At 33.1% G+C, this 21,178-nt stretch overlaps 2 protein-coding genes and 1 pseudogene across 6 annotated transcripts; 1 reads left to right on the top strand and 2 right to left on the bottom strand.

The window, feature by feature from the left end:
• The first annotated feature begins 630 nt into the window (after positions 1 to 630).
• On the top strand, positions 631 to 3,593 carry LOC110668458 (outer envelope pore protein 24A, chloroplastic-like). The gene is made up of 3 exons (XM_021829692.2): positions 631 to 948; positions 1,037 to 1,399; positions 3,439 to 3,593. The coding sequence occupies exons 1-3, from the start codon at positions 751 to 753 to the stop codon at positions 3,517 to 3,519; spliced, it is 642 nt and encodes a 213-aa protein (XP_021685384.2). The 5' UTR covers positions 631 to 750; the 3' UTR covers positions 3,520 to 3,593.
• Positions 3,594 to 4,165: 572 nt separating this feature from the next.
• On the bottom strand, positions 4,166 to 9,247 carry LOC110668485 (protein PTST homolog 2, chloroplastic). Of its 5 annotated transcripts, none has more exons than XM_021829752.2 (9): positions 9,131 to 9,247; positions 8,223 to 8,835; positions 7,430 to 7,595; positions 6,867 to 7,062; positions 6,528 to 6,763; positions 5,494 to 5,639; positions 5,265 to 5,412; positions 4,621 to 4,689; positions 4,166 to 4,526 (listed from the first exon to the last, which is right to left on the bottom strand). In XM_021829752.2, exons 2-9 carry the CDS (start codon positions 8,810 to 8,812, stop codon positions 4,431 to 4,433), a joined length of 1,647 nt encoding a protein of 548 aa, XP_021685444.2. In that variant the 5' UTR covers positions 8,813 to 8,835; positions 9,131 to 9,247; the 3' UTR covers positions 4,166 to 4,430. The 5 variants fall into 5 exon arrangements, 4 of the variants coding, with proteins under 4 accessions (XP_021685444.2, XP_021685443.2, XP_021685445.2 ...); XM_021829751.2 differs by lacking the exon at positions 9,131 to 9,247 and adding an exon at positions 8,937 to 9,097; XM_021829753.2 differs by lacking the exon at positions 9,131 to 9,247 and having other exon boundaries at positions 6,528 to 6,730; positions 8,223 to 9,101.
• Positions 9,248 to 12,574: 3,327 nt separating this feature from the next.
• LOC110668486 (40S ribosomal protein S3a-like) lies at positions 12,575 to 13,185 on the bottom strand (annotated as a pseudogene).
• Between the last annotated feature and the right edge of the window lie 7,993 nt (positions 13,186 to 21,178).

The raw sequence follows: 21,178 nt of genomic DNA, 5'->3' as shown, positions 1-21,178 counted from the left end.
ACATAAATATTTAGATAAACTATAATTTATTTATTAGGCTTGGTTAAATTTATAAAATTAAGTAATATTAATATTTTAATAATTGTATAAATTAGTTTTTAATACTAGAATCCTAATGAAGTTGCTATTAATTCTAATAAAAATAATTAAAATGTTCTTAATTATATTTTTAATCTAAAAATAATTTAGTTTTTAAAATTTTATTTTATTAATAATTTAATTTTTTAAAATTTTATTTATTAACAATTTATTTCATTGATTTGGCAAAACTTCAGGGATTAAAATGCTTTCAGTTTAAAAATAAAATTAAGTATATTTTTTTTATTTAATTGAATGAGAAAATAACAATAATTTTAATGATAAATACTAATTTATAGATTTATCAAATTATTAATGATTAAATTATTTAATTTTAAAACTATATAAATTAAGTTATTTATTTAATCAAACATCATATATTAAATTATAATTTATGGTAAGATAAATTAAATTTTAGTTTTTTTATATTTGTGTAAATATATACATATATATTTATAAATTATAAGAATTAAGTTTTATATTTATATAAATAAAAAATAAATGCACCCCATGTATAATATATAATTTACCAAATTATAAAGTAAGTGAAAGTCGCAACTTTTTTCCTTCTATTTGCGGGTCTCGTATAGGAGTGGACACTCCAGCATCTGCAACACTGCAAACGTTCAGTCCTATGAACCCTTGAAAAAGCCCACTCTACATGCGCACAAAATGATAAGAAGCGCGGTCTCCGTTAGGGGTAATAAGGGCGTCACCGGAACTGTCACCGCCAACGCCGGAGATGTCAGGCTCCGAGCAGTCATTGGCAACGCCGCCTTCGGCAATGGGTCCGCCGTCGATGTAGACGGCTTCTTTCTTTCTCTCGAGAAGCCTGGCTCCTTTATAGTCGACTACGACGTTCCCAATCAGGTCCTTACATCTCCATTAACTTATAGCTTATGCTCTGTTTCTGTTCAAATTTTGAAGAAAGGTTTTGGAATGGGTCGGTTCTGTGCAGGATGTCCGCTTTCAGTTTATGAACACACTGAATGTATTGGAGAAACAGGTGAATTGGACTTACACTCACTCTAGAAGCGAAAATCGAACGGTTTTGGATGGGACTCTTGTTCTTGACCCGGCTAACAAGCTCTCCGCTAGCTATAAATTGGGTTCCAGGGATTGCAAGTTGAAGTACAGCTATGTGCACCGAGGAGTCACCGCATTGGAGCCATGCTATGACTTTGCCAAGAATTCTTGGGACTTGGCGGTGTCGCATAGGATTGATAGTGATGTGATCAGAGTTTCGTATGAGACTGCGAGCAAAAATTTGGGAGTCGAGTGGTCGTGGAAATCATTGCTAAACAAAGAGGGAGGGATTAAGGTATATGGGTATTCTGTGTGGTTTACTCTCTTTTTTATGGGAACTTGGCTCTCTATTTTCATGATTTGGGATCAAAATTTAGGTAATTTGCAGCAACACTTACCTTTGTTTGGATTGAGGGAAATGGAGAGAAGAGAAAAGAAAAGAAATTTTATTTTTTTGAATTCCCTTGTTTGGACATTAACTCCTTGCATTGGATCCTAAAGATTTCTTTTCAAGGGAAATGGAGGGAAATAGGTGTTACTTGTATGGAAATGCAAACATCATTTCCCTTGCTCAAATTTCTCTCCTGTCTTAATAATCTATCCAAACATGGTAAAGGAAATTAGATTTTCTTTTCTCTTCATTTCCACTACTCAAATTCTCTTCATTTTTCCTACACAATTAATATCCAAACATAGGGTTAGGGAAAGCATAATGGCTAAAATTTGAACATGATTTAATTCCATCTGCTGAAATGGCAATTGCTTTAGAATCTAGTTTTTCCAAAAATGGTCTAAAGCCGATGGATGAGCCTTTTGTAGTTGGGAACTTGGGATAATAACAGTTAACACACTGTATGGGATGAAAATAGCCTGTAGTTGGAAAACTTGTTCTGGTCCTAGCCCTGGAGTTTCTTACTGCTGTCTAACTTGGAACATCTGTAGTGCAACTCGTTATCAACAATGTTGCCAATGGCTTTTCTACCACATACATGTTTGTTTCTATTTCATCAATGATTATCTTGGCTAAAAGTGTTCTAATTACTTATAAAAAAGCTTATGTTGATTGGTTGTAGATAAAAGGAGTAATTTGTTTGTGTATTCTTTATGAGATGCATTTTGAGATACTATTTGCCTCTTTACAAATTATTCTCCTTGATTAAGGGAATCAGATCTCAGAGCTTCCATGACATCATTTTAGCTCTTTGATCAATTCTATTAAAATGGTGAGTAGTGATCGCATTTTAGACTGTGTTGACTGGCCATTAAGGTTTAAATTTTTAACAGAAATGCTGATGTCATTATGTTTTTGATTATTTACTATAGCGAGTGGTATTGAACAAAGTTGCAAGCTCCCAAATTGATATTGAGTGTAAGGTTGTTGTCTGTGTGTGTTCTATGCCACTTGTTAACCCTATTATTGATACATTTAAGTGTCATAGTTGTAGAGGCAAGATGCATACCGATTGAAAGTGGAATTTCTCTGCAGTAGGCTTCCATGGATCTCTCTCCTTTTTTTTTTTTTAATTTTTTTATTTTATGGAATTTAAGTGATGGAATGGTGCATTATCTTGGCATGCATCAACATCTATCAGTAAATGTTCTTTTATTGCTTCAACCATGTAAGGTTTTTATATAGCCCTGATACTAAGTTTGGGAAGGCATTCTGTTGAATTGTTTGGGATCCCAATTGTAGCCCATTAACATGGAGAGTATGTGGCTTTTAGCTTTATGATCATTATCAGTTTTTCATAGATAACTAGTGTAAAACCTGTGACAGACCAACAACATCCTTTGACCCTAGAGAGAGATGTATGCCATTGCACCCATGCAGAGGTTGAATTCATGGCATTTTCAGCTGCAAATACAGGACAACAAATTGGAGATATGTAGCTGTGCATGTGAATCATCTGAATCTGATAGTTTTGATAAGTAGAATCCATATTTGTGCCAGTATCAAGATAGTTGGATCTCAGTTTATTTAGGATTGAAGGTAGATTGTTTTTTTTTTTTTTTTTTTTTTTGCTTGTATTGAAGCTATGCTAGGGGCCAACAGAACTTCCCATGTATCATACACATAAGCTGACTTAATGCTGTTATAATCGTATGAGTTGCTAAAAAAATGGTGCATGAATGCCTATTAAGATAGATTTCAAAACCTTGTAGTTTTTACTTGCGTACTTCAAATGATTTCAGAAAATGACTTTCCTATATTTCTACTTGACGCATTTAGAAATTCCTCAGATGTATTGACAATTTTTCACAGGGCAATTCTATAATCTATTTGACCTTTTAAATGTCTTTTGTTGTAACTTTTTGTCACTTTCTTTCCACCAGATTTCAGCGTGTTGCAATTTGGCAGAGGGGCTACACCTGCCAAAATTATCTGCCGAGAGCTCATGGAATTTTGAGCTGTAATTCAATCGTTGTATAATTGGCTGGAGTACCCTATTTTCATACGAGAAATGATCTACTTCTTCATCCTTTCTTTATTTCTTTCTTTTCATTTTATCTTTTTCTAATTATAATATAGTAGCCACGTGTCAATTAAAAAATTATAAATATCGGAGAAAGTTGTATCCTGCTGCTTCGGCTTTGTTTGGCGGGTAAACTGAGAATCGTCCTAGCACCCTATTTGAATTTGGCAAGGGAACAGTCCTAACATTTAGCACGAAGACTAATTGTTTTAATTTGATTTTTATTTTTATCTTTTGTTAATTTGGTTTAATTTTGATTAATATTTAAAAAAAAAATAATTTTTCAGTTTAATCTAGTTATGTTCATAAAAGATTGCAAAAATTGAGGTAATAATTTTTTTTTTTTAATTTTATGATTTGTTATGTAATATAATGTGCAATTTATAAAATTTGTAATAGGTTCAAGAATTAAAATATAAAAATTAATAAGATCCAATAAAATAGGTCCAAACTGATATAATGATGGATTTAATTATTATTTATTAATTTGATTATTATTATTACTATTATTATTATTATTATTTCAATTCAGTTCGAGGTGAACTAATTGATTTCACGCTCGAACATATTTACATTAAACAATGAGATTCGCAAAGCACGTATTAGATCAAAAGTAGTAAGAATTTCTACAGAGATTGATGGCGTAGGATCACGCTGATGGATGTTTTAACAGAGGAAAAACCATAGGCCCGCGTCTGATCATCTGCTCTAAATAATATCCTAATCCTCCGTGATAAAAGAATTATCTATCACTCAATCTGTTACAAAGAAAAAAACAAATCTTGCTAAATGCATTTCTTTCAACATTTTCCGATTATAAAGGTTTTATCTTCTCGTGCTCTCTATTGCATGTCATGTGATGATGAGTAGATTATTCTCATATCCATCACTCAGAACAATAGGGCGTAGGGGATCAATTCTCCACTCACCATCAACGATGAATTTGATCTGTACCACGATACAAAATGCGAAAATGCCCATCTGAGATAATCTTCCAAGTTTCAATAATATACCATAATCAAGCTTTGCAACAATGATTTACCTCGTATCTGCCTGGATACAATTTCATGTACAAAGAAAATACGCCTGTGCTCGACTTCTGCATCTTTCTCTGCACCATAGCAATATAAGTATTTTTTTTCTTTTAAAGGATAATTCAATTAAGGTCCTATGTGGCCAAAAGAGTGGTTACAAAATGAAGTTGCTGCAAGAGATTATACAAAAAAAGTCATCCCTCAAAGTAATAGCAATATAAGTAAGGAAAACGTTTTGGGATCATAACATTGCCCGTAATAACTATAGCAATAACAAAGATTAATATATTATTTTGCATCAAAACTAAACTAAAAAAACGTAAGCAAGTCCTAAATAAACCAATGAAACACAAATTTACTAATATGGGCCTCTTTCATTCTTCAGTAAATTTAAGTTCAGGTGGTCATCATATTTCTGTCTCACTACTTTTTTTTACTAACACAGGTAGCCAGAAACCATCACAGTTCTCAAATATTATTTGCATGAACTATAAATTTTAGCAATTAATTCTCTCAATATGAGTAGTAAAGTTAAAAAGAATACTGACAATCTGAGAAAGTAAAAAAGAAAGGATATGACAAACCGAGAAAGCAAAAAAGAACATGAACAAGGTATTAATGCATTGATTAATAATTTCAGATGAAATCAAACCTTGGTGGCCCATCCATCAAATGATCCAGCTAAGAGCACCTCTGAGGCAGAATTAGGCCAAACTATGCAGGCAGTACGAAGAAGTCGTAAAGCTCTCCGAGCAATATCCACTCTTTTCTGTTTCTCTTCTACTATCTTTTGCGCATCACTGTTGAAGTATGAACAGGTAATTTTGAGCAGTGAAGGAAACTAGAGTTATGTACCATTAAATTCTTACAACTGTGCATACATTATTGCAAGTGCCATTTTCCCGTCTAATACAGCTAACTTCGCTCGTATTGACCGTAATTTAGCCTGAGCATTGATGACCTCATTTTCCTGAAACTCCCAAGCATCAGAAAGCTTCAGCAAATCATCAGAAGCGCTTTCATGAACCTGGTGAATGATAAAATGCGGATTAGAAAATGTTCAAAATGTTGTTACATGATGATAAAGCTTTCTAAATAAATTGCATGCACAATGGACCCAAATAAAGAAAATAGAAAAAACGATCACAAGTGTGCAACACCATTCCTTGTAGGAAATAAAACTTTATTCACAATATATGCTCTGGATTAAATCCCATTCATAAAGGGTGATGAAGACCTTATCATAGTTGAGGCACAATGTGTCATGGTTGTTTTTTATCATTTTAAATTCAATAAAAAAACTTTGCAGTCCATTGTCTGGATATCTTCAAACGATAATGGGGAAAAAAGAGATATATGTGGCTGATAATAAAAGAAGAACAGAGATGATTATACAACTGTAATCTCTTTCTAAGTCCATTTTTCCTAAAAAGCATGTGGCAAAGCATTGTATTACTGACAAAGTAAAACACAAGAAAAGCTTAGATGAATTCATGATATCAATTTTATATTGACCTATCACTCAGTAATTCAAAAGTGTGAAAAAAATTCAGGAACAGCATGTTTGACGTTTCTACAAAATATTTACCATATTGTGTTCCAGTAACCAAAATTTCACATGACCCCAATGCCACAAAAAAAAAAAAAAAAAATCAGTTTTTTTTTTTCTTGGTAAAAAATAATTAGAAAGCATTATCAGATGATATTGCATTTTAATCATTTCACGAACAGCATGTTTGACGTTTCTACAAAATATTTACCATATTGTGTTCCAGTAACCAAAATTTCACATGACCCCAATGCCACAAAAAAAAAAAAAAATCAGTTTTTTTTTTTCTTGGTAAAAAATAATTAGAAAGCATTATCAGATGATATTGCATTTTAATCATGCAGAGGACAAGGAACAGATACCCACTTTCTCTGTTACACTATCACTAGTGTTTGATTTTAACATGTTAAGTACGGAGGAAAGCTCTGCCTCTAAGTGCTGAAGGCAACTTCGTATTTCATTGCTGTTAATCCTTCCATGAGAACAGTTATCTTTCCTTCTGTTTAAAGGTGCTGTAGCACCCTCCTTTTTTTCAAGCATTTCATCTCCCACAGCATCCATTGCATCTACTGTTCTAGTTCCGTAAGAAATGATTTCATCAGCTGTACATTATATTCACACACACAAACATACATATATAAAATATAGGTTAGTATATGCATAATTTTAAACTATGAAGCCACCTGAAACCTTCAAACAGAATACCTTCAAATTCCATTTCTGAAAACCCTGCCCTCTTAATGCTCCATGTTCTCCAAGAATCTGGCTTAAGTGAATTCCTGAAACCATCGATGTTTGATGGAGATGTGCTGTGACTGAACTTGCTCTCTGAATCATTGATTGTGCCATTGGTTAGGTTTGATGATGCAGGTCTATTGTTTCTTTCAAAGTCAGCAACTGCCTTTTACAATTTAACAAACAACACAAGTTAGGTTTATAAACAAACATCCAACAGCCGCTCAATCACTTCCATGCCATTTTTTTTCTATTTTACTTTTAATATTTCCTTGTCAAAATTTACATGATTTCAATAATAAAATATCCTCCCTCTTCCTCCTTCAAAAAATAAATAAATGAATAAAACAAAGGGGGGAAAGAAAAAGATCCAAGCAGCCATACAAATGGATAAGAAACTAAATTCATTGTTTTAAATTTATAAGTTCACCTTCTTCACACAAGCAATGTACGTCTTGTTGCCTAGTAGTTCACAAATTTACCAACCAGCAAAGGTAGAATTGAAGAATTTAAAATTAAATAAATCAACTTACCACAATTTTTGAGCTTTTAGCCAGCAAGTTGTGTTCAAGACCATTACTTTGGACATAAGTATTTTCAGCTTTCTCTCTCAAACCAAACCCAAAATTCATATTCCTTTCCTTCTCCAATCGACTTAATATACCCTCAATCCCGGAATCGTTCACAGCTGCTGTTTCTCTGAGTGCAAAAAAAAGGGTCAAAAAATACTTAAATTAATGGAAACATGAAAATTCATAGGAGTTTGGAAGGGAAATGGAGTTGCAGTCCCCCATTTCTGTCTCTTTTCTTCTCATTCTGTATATGGCTTGTCAATTTATAACCCAAAACGAGATAGCAGAAAATGAAAATAATTGTCTAAACATTGCTATTTTTCAACTGCTCAGCTTATCTCAAACAAGGGAAAGATGACAAGATTGTAGCCTTTCAACCTCTTGTCACATCCCAGCTTGGAGCCCATAATACCCTTCTATTTTAAGACGTAATATCTTCATTCTCTTGTAGGCTCAATACCTTAAATGTAACAAATAGAAGTGCCTTTTGATCCGTAAAATCATGGAGTAGGTAGTAGGAAAAAACAGTAACAAAAAAACAAAAAAAAAAAAAAGAAGCTTCAGATTGGCAATCATAATTACCCTACACTAACTACCAGAATATCAATCTTTTTCTCGATTCCCTTCAGGTACAAGGCTCTTATCTCTTAACTTATGCCATAAAAGTTTAAACTTTCATCCACAAAATCTCACGGTCACGGGTAAGAAAAATCAAAAGGTTATCTAGTTAACCAAAAAAAATTAGAAGCCTCACAGTGATCTACCAGACGAGGATGCTGGAGAACAAGAAGAAACTTCAGTGCTCCGTTCTTCTTTGCCATTCAAAACGTTCTCAGCATTCTTGCATTCTTTATCTGTTATCAAATCCCAATTCATATCACCATTATAAAGAACACCCGTTCCCTCACTTAAACTATCTTCCAAATCCCAACCAGAAGCAAGCCAGCCTCCTTGCTTCAAAATATCCTCTACAAGATCCATCCTTCCTGCATCAATTAACTCTTTCTTGCTTGGAAACGCCTCCGGTTTATCTGAATTCTTCATGAACTCTAAAATCTCCGCCTCCAATGCAAAATCTCCGTCACTTTCCCAATCTTTTTTACACCTCCTGACAAACCCAGCACAACTCCAACAACAATCACTATAATTCCTTTTCTTTACGTCAACAAACCCCAACGTAGAACCAGTATCCTTGACTGCAATGAATTGCAGAGACATAAGCCGTTTTTCCTTCTTTCTTGAATTACCTTCAAAAAGAGGAAAGGGAAAGGTATAGGGGCTCAAATCAATGAAAGAATTCAGTGACACAAAAAAAAGGGTTGGCGCGGTAGTAAAGGAAAGCATGGTTCAGGCATTTCGTCGAGCACCTGTAACCCAAGGCCAGGAAATATTTAGTTCATAAAGAAACGCAAGCTAAAGAAAACTAGAAAAAAGTAAAACTCTAAAGAGCTATCACGAAGCAACGAACAATGAAAGCGTAAAACTCATCAATTGTCTAGCTCAAGGCTACTGTAGTATAGAAAACTTAAATGGGAAGATGGAAAGAGACGAGCTAAGTCAATTTCCTCCTTTTTGAAACTTTTATGTCGTCTTATCGCGTTTTGCCATGCGTTTTTTTGTTAACGAAATGGGTTTGTTTGGATAAGGTTGTAGTAGACTCACCCCTGGAATGGTATAGACCTTCCCATGAAGACTGGACAAGGCACATGACTTGTGACACCGAAAGATTCTGCTCGTCTCCAAGGAGAATGAGACACCTGACTACGTAATGTATTTATTTATCTCCTCTAATTTCATAAAGTTTAATTAATTAGATTACTTTCGAAAAAAATAATAATTAATTAGATTATGTTGGAAGAGCTTTGGATAATTTTTTCAATAATTTAGTGCTTAGCTGATTCCAAACTTTGGTGTGAGCAAAAGACCGTAAAGTTTGCTGTTTCTTGAAGGGTGGTTTTCTTGCCACTTGAGAACTTCGTTAATTAATACATTTTTCTTTTCATTAATTAGAACGAGACCATAAAGTTATGGAGACAGTTTATTATGTATATATAAATAAAGGAAAAATATAAAAAAAAGTCCAATCTTACTGTCAGAAAGGCCCAACAGAGAACAATTGGAGGGCTCAACCCAGTGAATAGATGTGTGGATGGGCCTCAGGATTATTGGGCTAGCTAACATGTCAATCCACAGGATGAGTTGCGAATATCAATCCTCATTATTCGCAACTCTGATAGAAATTATAAGTCCATAGAATGATAGATTAATGAAGATGTACATAAGATTATCCGAATTATAAATTAAAAAAAAATGATTATAAAATGATTATGTTTTTGGTTAATCGAGTAACCATCCATTCAGATCATATTAGTTAAAGTTAAGACTTAGTTGGATTACATATTTAGGGTGGTTTCTATATGGGGTTATATTAGAAATTACTTAACAGTGAATGCTTTATGCATATGAAGGTAAATTTACGCTATTATTGTTGGCTTTTTGATGAATAATATCAATCATAAGAATTCATATTGTGAGGTGTGATGAAATTTTTATGCTGATTATCACTTATCATAACTCTTCTCTTTTATCTGAATTTGAGATTAGCTAAGCACAAATTATTTAGGTAAAATTTTTAATGAATAATATCAAATAATTTAAATCAACTATTCAAGTATTTTTACAATCGATAAAGATTCAAATTATTTTGACTATAGGTCAACAATTGAATCATTAACCAAACTACTGAATCATAGCTGGATATGTTAGCAGTTGAATTATCTTTGACCAAGATTTAGTCAACAAGTCAATCCATCCATTCCAAATAATTAAGATAGTCAATAAGTCAAATTCTTATATATCCTTACTCGTAGTACGTACATCCACTTGATTTATTCTCCTGGTCATCTCAGCCCTTGTGGTTTGCTACTTTAGTCCGAACATAGATGGGATTGGGGCCTTTTGTAGTATTAGGATGGGCTTTGGGATTCTCCTCTTCTCTCTTTGAACAAATTAAGCTTTATTCGTTGAGCTTGAAGCCAGAGAGGGAACCAAAATTTTCAGCGTTATGCAAGTGTTTGTTGTGGCCTACAAGAAACTGCATCTGCACCTTCCAGTTGATGGGGAAGTAGAGCTATTACTGGTATGGAGTTTTCTATGATCCCGCAATTTTGAAGGAAACTTCTGATGGGTATCGAATTCATCAGAAATTAAATTAATTGAAATTACCAATTATGAAATATTTTAAGTGGTAAATCCAGGTCGAATCTTAGAGACTGAATTATTAAATTTTATGTACTTGTGTAATGAAAAAAGAAATAAATGTTGGAGGGGGGAGGGAGTTAATTCGTAATTCAAAGAAGAAATCAAAAATCCAAAATTAAGATCTAAAATTAAATAAGAAACTCTTGAATTAAACAAACTTCAGTCTAAGGTAATTCACATTCTAATACATTGATTTGATCATAGATAAAAGAAATACAATTATCTCTTATTGAATACTTAACGTAGATTTACCAAACAGCAAAGTAAACCCCTGACTTCCCTATACTTATCAATTCGAGCCCAGAACTCTTGTTGACTCTAATTATTAACTGAATTGGTATTAAGCAATCCTCATCAAATTAATAACTGCTTTAAGAATAGAAAGTAGTTAAGTTGAACAACAATTTATGAAGCATAAATCATTTAATTCACCATATTGTTTCCTTAGGTTATTATAATCAATAAAACCTAATTGCTACTCATGTTCAATCTTACACAACAATTACAGATTATGAAGATGAACTAGCAACTGATCACATCAAACAATTAACTAATAGGCCTTTTTAGCAAATCATTCAATAGATCAAAGACAATAAAATCAGAAAATAATAGATATTCAAAAAAACATAAATTAAATTAAGAACCTGATCTCACAAATCAAGCAAAAGAACTTGAATCCCTTGAACTGAATTAAAAACTTAGCCACTCATGTTCATGGCTTACAGAAAATTAAAGAATAAATCTAAAAAAAGAATAGAGAATAAAGGTGTTTTTGAGATCGAGAGGCTGCTGAATGTTGTTTTTTTTTTTTAGCTGCTGTCTAAAGACGCATTTATAATAAAAAACCTTATCCCAAAGATAGGAACCAAACTGGGAAAAGTTTTGAAATTTAAAAGATAGTTTTTTAGCCTGCATTCATGTTTTTGAAATCAATGCCTATTTTCAGCGACTTCCTTTCCGAATCTGTCTCTGCCCTCTTCAGGAAAGTTGTAGCCCTATTTCTTAGCTTTTCAACGGGTACTCATTCGCCCAAATATGAGGTCTACAACTCAAGTTATGGCCCAAAAACTGGGTTTGGTTCAGACAGACGGTCCAACCCATAGTGACGACTTCATTGCCATTTTTGACAATTAAAATAGCCTTATCTTGCTTCCAGCCCTTCATAGAAGTTGTAGAGGTGGCTCTTAAGGTTTAATTGGGCTTAGGCTTGCTTCATTCGGACGTCTGGAACTCTAGATACAAAATAAATACTGAAACTGGTCGTGACACATCAAGTATGGGCTTTTACAATAGATCCATAGCCCATTTTGTCAACCTTGGAGATTGATTTGAACTTTGGTCCCTCTTTATCATTTGTAGTGCTCTATCTTAGCTTTTCAATTGATTAAATAGCACTCAATTTGGAAACCTACAACTTTAGAAACATCTGAAAAATACAGCAAAAGTCAAATGCTGAAAATTTCTCCATTTAACACAATTATTCCAACAACTATCTAAAAATATACCTAAATGATAAATATACTTAACCAATTGAATTAAACATAAAAACACACTAAAAACACTAAATTTGATGGGAGTAAAATTAATAAATTATGCATTTATCAACTTCAGTGTGGAAGCTCCCTCCTACAAAACAATTCAGATAATGTTTGTCACAACGTAGTTTAATTTAATGATCAATTCATCATTTTATTTCATCACGTTTAGTTGATTGTGTATATATAGTAGTAGGTGATATATGTAGACCATAATAGTTTTGCATCTCATTCTCAATATTTCTAATTACTGATTGCTCAAAGCCATTCCACAAGGATGAAAAATTGAAAGGATTATCAGAATTCAGAACCTAAAATAAAACTCTCCTTAGGCTGCACCAACGACCTCAGTCTCTCCCTCTACCATGGTTTCATTATCAGGCCTGTCCAACTTCACACCAACTAATATCATCTGTTGAATAGTTACCATGAACCTCCATCAACTTGCCTAGGTCAAATTTGGGAGCCTTCAAGATCTTGAACCTTCGAATGAAGACATTTGCAGGGGGTATATGCTGGATGTTGCCTTCTCAATCTCTCTGCCAATCAACTCGGGGATGAATTTTGCCACCGGTTCTTTCAAGTCACATGATAAGGCCTGATTAACCATGATTTCCCTCATCTTCCGATGAATCTGAATGGACTGATGATCATAACATGTCCGCTTGACCTGGTTTGCACGTCTCTTAGTGAAAGTAATGCAAAACAGCCTTAATGTGTAATTCCAGTAGTCTTCGCATCAACATGTGCTTCAATCAGTGACTGCCATTTCCATACCAGTGACCTCAGCTTGTCTATAGTGAAGTCCATTCCCCAGAAGTTCGTTAGAACAAGGCCGCTATTAACTGTAGGTTTGCAAACAAGGCTGCTATTATAGTATATATAATGATTTAAAGCCAGATGGTTTTCATGACAATCCATATATGTATAGAAGCTCTGGAGCAGCCAACTGGTGGCTAAATGACATTTTTAAATATGCAAGATTAGCTTTTTCCAATGTATAAAAAAAAATTGCAAGATTAGATCATTACTTTCACTTCGTTGCAAGGTTTGGATTTATTCTTTTGCTTTCTTATCTCTGCTAAGCTAGCTATAAATAATTGGGTTTTCTTTGAGAAAATCTATTATTTAAAGTGCCTAATTGAATTTGCAAGCATGAGTTTACATGGTTAAAATGACAAATATCTCTTTCTAGTGACTAGGATTTTGTCAGGGTTATAGCGGTATGATTAAGACAATATTAGCTACTAATCAACAAAAGATTGCCCCAAGAAATTGAACTTGCTACTCGCATTCAAAGAACATAAAATTTAAAGTAGTTTGACGCAAGCTTACTTCACAAATATATATTCTATTGTGAGAAAAATAATTATAAGCACTAAATATTTTTCTCTTTCACAAATCACTCGAACCGTCAAATCCAAAATCTCACAAGAAAATTTCTCTCTAATTTTTCTCTCCCTCAAAATTGGGCTATATTCTCACTAAATTGGGTTTCATAGCAAGATGGAGTATCAATTCCTATTTATAGCAAAAAATTTGACTCACCATTCTAAACCAAAGTCATCAAAATATGGGTCAAAAAGTTACTGCAAATGCAACTTGTTTTTTCTTCTCTAATAATTTTTATTATTTAAAGGCAACTTTTCCACCTACAATCTTCAGAGTTAAGTAATTATAGAATTCTTAATAATTAAGAATTCTTTAACACTACAAATTCAAGTCATTATTGACAAATTTCCACTTTAACTTGAATTATCTTACACCAATCAAATAAATTTTCAACCCTCTTGATCTTCATGAGCAAAAGTCAATTTTCGCTTAGGCAATTTTTTCCACTCTTTTTATCGATATTACCCATTGTCTCATCTTACAGATTTTCAACCAGTGTGCTACTTTCAATTTATAGAGATTCCTCATGCCAAAATTCTTGCCTTTCGCGATCACAAGAGCACCTCGGCTATCTTTTATTATTCCACCTTGAATGGAACACCATAACTCAAGGAATCCAATTTACCTAGGGAAATCAAATTCCTTTTAGACTTAGGAACATATCTCACTTTATCAAATATTTTCACATAACCCTCCAACTTGATCTTTACTCTTTCAACACCTTCAACTTCCATCTTCTTGCCATTGCTAGCTTTACTTTCTCTCCTTTCTTTACTTTAATTTTATCAAACCACTCCTTGTTTGAGTATATATGGAAAGGACAAGTAGAATTCATTAACCACTCATCTTGTAATGAATCCTTTATCTTTTCCTTACAATCATCCACATTTAAAATATCACATTCAATTTTTTCGTCAGTTGAAATTACAGCAGTCCCTTATTTTTTGCGACTCCTCTTGAATTCATTAAACTTTACAAGATCTTCCTTTATATTCTTACACTTATATTGAATGTGATCCTTCTGATAATAATAGTAACACCTTTTATCTGTAATATCTATTTGTGGTCTTAAGTTTGATCTATTATTTATTTTCGAATTAGTTCCACATGTATTGCTTCAACCATGCCTAGAACTCACTGCAAAAGCTATATCATTATTGTCACTACTTTATTCTTAAATTTCTCATCATCCAAGACAACTGCAGTATCCTCCTTCATCTTCAATGTCTCTTTTCTAACTGTTAGAGCTATCACCAGGTTTTTATAAAAATGTGAGAGCGAGGTTAAAAGCAAAATAGTTTTATCTTCTTTATCTATTTTCACACCGACACTCGCCAACTAGGTGATTAATTTATTGAAGCAGTTGAGATGATATCTAATATCAGTACCTTCCTCCATTCTGAGTTAATACAATTCCTCCTTCAAATACAAGTAATTTGTGAGTGATTTGGACATGTACAGAGTTTCTAACTTCTTCCACAAAACAATAGCAAAGTCACCTTCCAAGACATCGTATTTTACATGAATAGGCTAACGTCAATCTAATTGTACTCCCCACTCTTTATTGAAATTCTTCCCAATCATCATATTTGATAGTCGTCGGTTGCTTCTTGTTCAAAACTTTAATTAATCCTTCTTGTACAAAGGTATTCTTCACTATGCTTTGTCACAAATTAAAATTATTTTTTCCATCGAATGGCTCCATCTCAAATTTTGTGCTCGTCATTTTTGGATCTCATGAATCTCTGCTTTGATATCAATTTGTTAAGAAAATAAAAACTCACAATTAAAGAACACAAAACTTAAAGTGGTTCAGTATAAGCCTACTCTACAAACAAATATTCTATTATGAGAAAAATAATTATAAATGCTAAATATTTTTCTTTCTCACAAATCATTCAAACCCTCAAACCTAAAACCTCATAAGAAAGATTCTCTCTAATTTTTCTTTCTCTCAAAATTGGGCTACACTCTTACTAATTTGGGTTTCAAAGCAAAATGGAGTATCAACTCCTATCTATAGCCAAAAATTTGGGTCACCATTCTAAACCAAAATCGGCAAAATATAGGTCCAAAAGTTATTGTAAATGCAACTTGTTTTTCCTCCTTTTATAATTTTTATTCTTTTAAAGCAACTTTTCCAGCTACAATTTTCAAAGTTAAGTAAATATAGAATTCTTAATAATTAAGAATTCTTTAACACTATCGATTCAAGTCATTATTAACAAATCTCCAACTTAACTTGAATTATCTTACACCAATTAAATAAATTTTCATCTTCATGTCATATATTTTTAACTTTTATAATTTCTGCAAAAGTCAATTTTCGCTTAGGTAATTCTTTGTACTCCTTTTTATCGATATTACATTTGCCTCATCTTGCAGATTTCTTACCAGAGTGTTACCTTCCAATTTATAAAGATTCCTCATGCCAAGCTTCTCGCCCTTCATGATCACAATAGTACATTGGCTAACTCTCATTATTCCACCTTGAATGGAATACTCATAACCTAAGGAATCCAATTTACCTAAGGAAATCAAATTCCTTTTAGATTTAGGAACATATCCCACTTCTTCACTCTTTCAACTTTCATCTTCTTGCCATTGGTTAACTTTACTTTCTCTCATTTATTTAATTTAATTTTATCAAACCACTCCTTGTTTGAGTATATATGGAAAGGACAAGCCGAATCCGTTAATCACTTATCTTATAATAGATCCTCTATCTTTTCCTTACAATTATCCATGCTTAAAACATCACATTCAATTTCTTCGTCAGTTGCAATTTCAACATTCTCTTATTTTTCTCGACTCTTCTTGAATTCATTTAACTCTGCAAGATCTTCTTTTATTTTCTTACAATTATATTGAATGTGGCCCTTCTGATGACAGTAATAACACTCTTTATCTGTAATATCTATTCGTGGTCTTTAGTTTGATTTATTATTTCTTCTCGAATTGTTTCCATGCATTTTGGTTTTACCACGACTAAAACTCGCCACAAAAGCTCCATCATTAATGCTACTATTTGTATTCTTGAACTTCTCATCATCTAAGATAACTGCAGTAATCTCTTCCACCTTCAGTATCTCTTTTCCAACTGTTAGAGCCGTTACTAGGCTTTTATAAGATTGTGGGAGTGAGGTTAAAAGCAAAAGGACTTTATCTTCTTCATCTATTTTCACACCGACACTAGCCAACTGGGTGATTAATTTATTGAAGCAGTTGAGATAATCACTAACATCAGTACCTTTTTTCATTATGAGTTGGTACAATTCCTTCTTCAAATATAAGCGATTTGTGAGTGATTTGGACATATACAGACTTTCCAGCTTCTTTCACAAAACAACTAGTAAAGTCTCCTCTAAGACATTGTACTTTACATTAGGGCTAACATTAATATAATCGTACTAATTGCTCTTTGTTGAAGTTTCTCCCAATAATTATCTTTGATACGCGCCGATTGCTTCTCATTCAAAGCCTTAATTAATCCTTGTTGTACAAAGATATTATTCACTATGCTTTGCCACAAAATGAAATTATATTTTTCCTATCGAACGACTCTATCTTAAATTTTGTACTTGTCATTTTTGGATCTCATGAACCTCAGATCTGAAACCAATTTGTTAAGAAATAAAAACTTACAATTAAAGAATACAAAACTTAAAGTGGTTCGGCGTAAGCCTACTCCACAAATAAATATTCTATTATGAGAAAAATAATTATAAGTACTAAATATTTTTCTCTCTCACAAATCATTCAAACTCCCAAACCTAATTACATTCAAAACCTCACAAAAAAATTATCTCTCTCAAAATTGAGCTACATTTTCACTAAATTGGATTTCACAACAAAATGGAGTATCAACTCCTATTTATAGCCAAACATTTGGCTCAACATTCTAAACCAAAGTTGGCAAAATATGAGTCCAAAAGTTGCCACAAATGCAACTTATTTTTTCTCCTTTTGTAATTTTTATTCTTTCAAAGCAACTTTTCCAACTACAGTATTTAGACTTAAGTAATTATAGAATTTTTAATAATTAAGAATTCTTTAACACTACCGATTCAAGTCATTATTAACATATATATTATCATAAACTAAGATGCTTGTATCTTATGTGGTGTCGCATGCAAATCAATTTTGTTGTTTTCTTGTCGTGATTTCAAATAAAGATTTACAATATATCAAGCGGTGAGAAAAAAAGGTTTGCATCGTTGGAACTAAGGGCAAAGACTAATCCAACTTCCAATCAAATGTGATTAACAAGCCCTTAGCTAAGCAAATTAGCATTATTTGTCCTCCAATCAGTAATCTGCATGCTTTCAACTTTCGGGGGGTACTTGAGATGTGCAGTGAGTGGGACATGCAGAAAAGTCCAGGATGACGGCCATGGAAATCGGGTCAAATACTTACGACTTTAAAATATATCATGCATAGCTGTCTCTTGTCTTTATATTCTTGATTACGGTAGTGGTGAGCAAAAGCAAACAACCCAAATTTGAAACTATGCAAAAAGAATCCAATTAAATTGAATAATTTAATACAATTCAATTTTATCAATTTGGACCACCGATTTTTAACTCAAGAAATAATAGAAAAAACGCAAAACTAAGCTCCAGAAATTAATGCATTAATTAAACGAAAGACAGAAGTGTTGAAAAAACCCAATAAAGCCAAATAGCATGGCATGGAGCCACAACTTGAAAGTTGAAACAGCTTGCAATTTTTGCGTAAAAAATTGGTTCCACCGGGCTGAATAATTGATGCAGAAACTTGGCATAAAGGTGTTCATTGTCCAAGTATAATTCTTCTCTTATAATTTGCATCATTAGAGCCATAAATAAATTGTTTTTGAGATACAATGTACATCACATTAAATCATAAATGAATAAATAAATAAATATAGTTTGTTATTTATAATATGATTATATCATAAATTAGTAATACAAATTTGAAATAAGATTAATTCCATAAAATATTTTATGATTCGTAAGTTAATTAAAAAAAAAAAACCCATCAATTAAAATAATGGTACTGATAATTTGAAATGCATGTCACTAGAATCACCTTCATGCCCATATTTAAAAATGGATGTAATTAGGTGGGTCTTCACATTGCATGAATATTATGGGTATCCATGTTTCAGTGACTGTATTAAAGCAAGTCTTTTGATATTGGAGGGTGAGCGCGGTGAGTCACACAATAGCAAGCCACGGCGTACGTCGTTGCATAGAGAGTTGATTGATTGAGGGGAGGGCGAATGGAGGCGAAAGCAAATCAGTGAAAGAGGAGAGTAAGAGAGACGAGAGGAGAGGATAAGCAAAAGAATCACAATCTCGCCAATGGGTGGAGTAAGAAATTTTAAGGTTTGAAGTGATAGAAAACGATGTACCATAATTTAATAAATAGGTTGACTTCCTTTTGATTTTTGGGATTTTATCTTTAAAGATCAAAATTTTTAATATTTATAAGTTAGATTGGATTAAAATTTTAAAAATAAAATTAAAAATAAAATTTTATTAATTTTGTAAAATTTTTCAATAAAAAAACTGAATACTGCTCAACCTTATTATATAGTACTATATAAATAGTAAATTTCTACTAGTAGGTACGTGCTTTTTTTTCTTTTATGTTTTAGGGTATAATTAGTATGTTATAATTAATAAAAATATAAGGTTACGTTTGATAGAGTATGATATAATGTAATATAATCAATTATATAATAGAATTAAAATTGCAATGTATATGTCACGACTCAACCTATGGGCCGGACCGGCACATGGACCTGGGCCAGCCTAAAGCTCCCGAGGCCCGTAGTAAGCCTAACTATTCACTAACCCAACTCTAAGGCTCATTTGGGCCCAATTTCAAAAAATCAACCGGACAGAGTTTGGCCATAAAATGAACCTTCCAACAGGGAGTTTTTGACTCACCCGACCTTTATACACAATAAATAATCAATTGGGAAGCTCAGCTCACCCTCCACATACTCATATCAACATAAAAATAAATGGGAGCTCAGCTCCCTCATCCAGTCCATCAAACATGCATGTGATAAAAATTTTACAGGTCCAAAATAATAATTTATATTACAGACCCAAATCAATTAAATATTTCAAACATATGCGGAAATTCTAGAAGTTTATAAAATTACACAAACATGAATAAACGACCTGTGAGGGAGAAAAGCAGGTTAACCTCAAAAATATCCTCCTGTGGCCTGGAAAAATATTAAACAGGAGTGAGCGTTCGACTCAGAGAGTAAAATATCAATTTTAACCATAATCTCTATAACTATCTAAGCTAATGCATCCTGTAGAGTGAAATGTAACATCAGCAATAATTTCACATTATAACAGGAAAAAGGTAATTTAGAGCACTCACACACCCAGTAATATCATTCATAATATATGGGAGCTGATCCCCTATACAGCTCTCTTAAATCCAACCTGTGCCAGCGAAGAACTCAAGTCGGACTTTCGCTTAATAAACCAAATCGGGGTCCCAGCGAAGAACTCAAGCCATGTCTACCCCGAAGGACCGGGTCCCAGCGAAGATATCAAGCCGTGTCTACCCGTCCTATCCATAATCAACACCACATCACACGCACGCCAACGCACGCACACTGCTCCAAATTACCACGACAACATCCATGTCACTTTAACAGTTATGAATGCAACATAAAACGTGCCTAGAGTTTAACTACATAGATACATACATATAAGTGATGCATGGGCATGCTTGAACATATAATAATATTGAAATTACAATTAAAATTAATATTTTACTCACAGACTTGACAGCAATCACTGTGGCGGCTGAGCGGAGGAAAAAGGCTGTCCCGGCTCACCTAATAATTTTATTACAATTATTTAATAAATTTGACTCAATACAAACTTAAGAAAAGATCGAATACGTCCTAAGTCGTGCCGAAAATCCAGCAGAGTCTCCCCTATATCTAGAACCTACCCGTCCTGCAAAAGGGCTCAAAATACACTTCTATATTCACAATCCATATATCCACAGCTCAATCACATCACAAATCCCCTCTTGGGCCTATCCAAACAGTCATCCATCACAATATGTAAAATTTTAATTTAGTCCTTATAATTGACTCTTTTTGCAAAAACTACCCAAATGGACTCTAAAAATTCTAAAACTTTGCCCCGAGGTCCTTAGCAATATTACTAGGCTATTGTAAAAAGAATCATAATTTTCTGAGCTACCACGAATATTTTACGGATTTTTAATCTCATTTAAGCACTAGAAAATTACGAAAAAGTAAGGTTCGGGTTTACCTATGCCGATTCCGACTTCGGGGACGCGCTCGGGACGTCTAACAATGGTGAGGTAGCCAAAACCTCGTTCAAATTTGGAGACTTTTCCGGTAGTCAGTCTGTCTGGCTGGAAATTTACAGACCCCGAAAACTATTGAATTTCCTCGAATTGAAGATACCTACACGAAGCCCATAACACGGGGGTTAGTACATAAATTTTACGAAATTTTCTAAGCTCAATT

Source organism: Hevea brasiliensis, chromosome 9, assembly GCF_030052815.1.
Source record: "Hevea brasiliensis isolate MT/VB/25A 57/8 chromosome 9, ASM3005281v1, whole genome shotgun sequence".
In the NCBI taxonomy this organism is placed as follows: Eukaryota; Viridiplantae; Streptophyta; class Magnoliopsida; order Malpighiales; family Euphorbiaceae; genus Hevea; species Hevea brasiliensis.
The sequence above is the reverse complement of the archived record's forward strand: the minus strand, read 5'-3'. Positions and strand labels throughout refer to the sequence as shown.

What these genes read in the sequence shown, in the direction of transcription:
- LOC110668458 (XM_021829692.2), top strand. Translation starts at nt 751, where the DNA reads ATGATAAGAAGCGCGGTCTCCGTTAGGGGTAATAAGGGCGTCACCGGA. An exon ending in ACTACGACGTTCCCAATCAG is followed by an intron (nt 949 to 1,036) that starts GTCCTTACATCT and finishes GGTTCTGTGCAG; the next exon opens with GATGTCCGCTTTCAGTTTAT. An exon ending in ACAAAGAGGGAGGGATTAAG is followed by an intron (nt 1,400 to 3,438) that starts GTATATGGGTAT and finishes TCTTTCCACCAG; the next exon opens with ATTTCAGCGTGTTGCAATTT.
- LOC110668485 (XM_021829752.2), bottom strand. Translation starts at nt 8,812, where the DNA reads ATGCTTTCCTTTACTACCGCGCCAACCCTTTTTTTTGTGTCACTGAAT. An exon ending in CTAAAAGCTCAAAAATTGTG is followed by an intron (nt 7,063 to 7,429) that starts GTAAGTTGATTT and finishes AAATTGTAAAAG; the next exon opens with GCAGTTGCTGACTTTGAAAG. An exon ending in TTGATGGATGGGCCACCAAG is followed by an intron (nt 4,690 to 5,264) that starts GTTTGATTTCAT and finishes GCTATGGTGCAG; the next exon opens with AGAAAGATGCAGAAGTCGAG.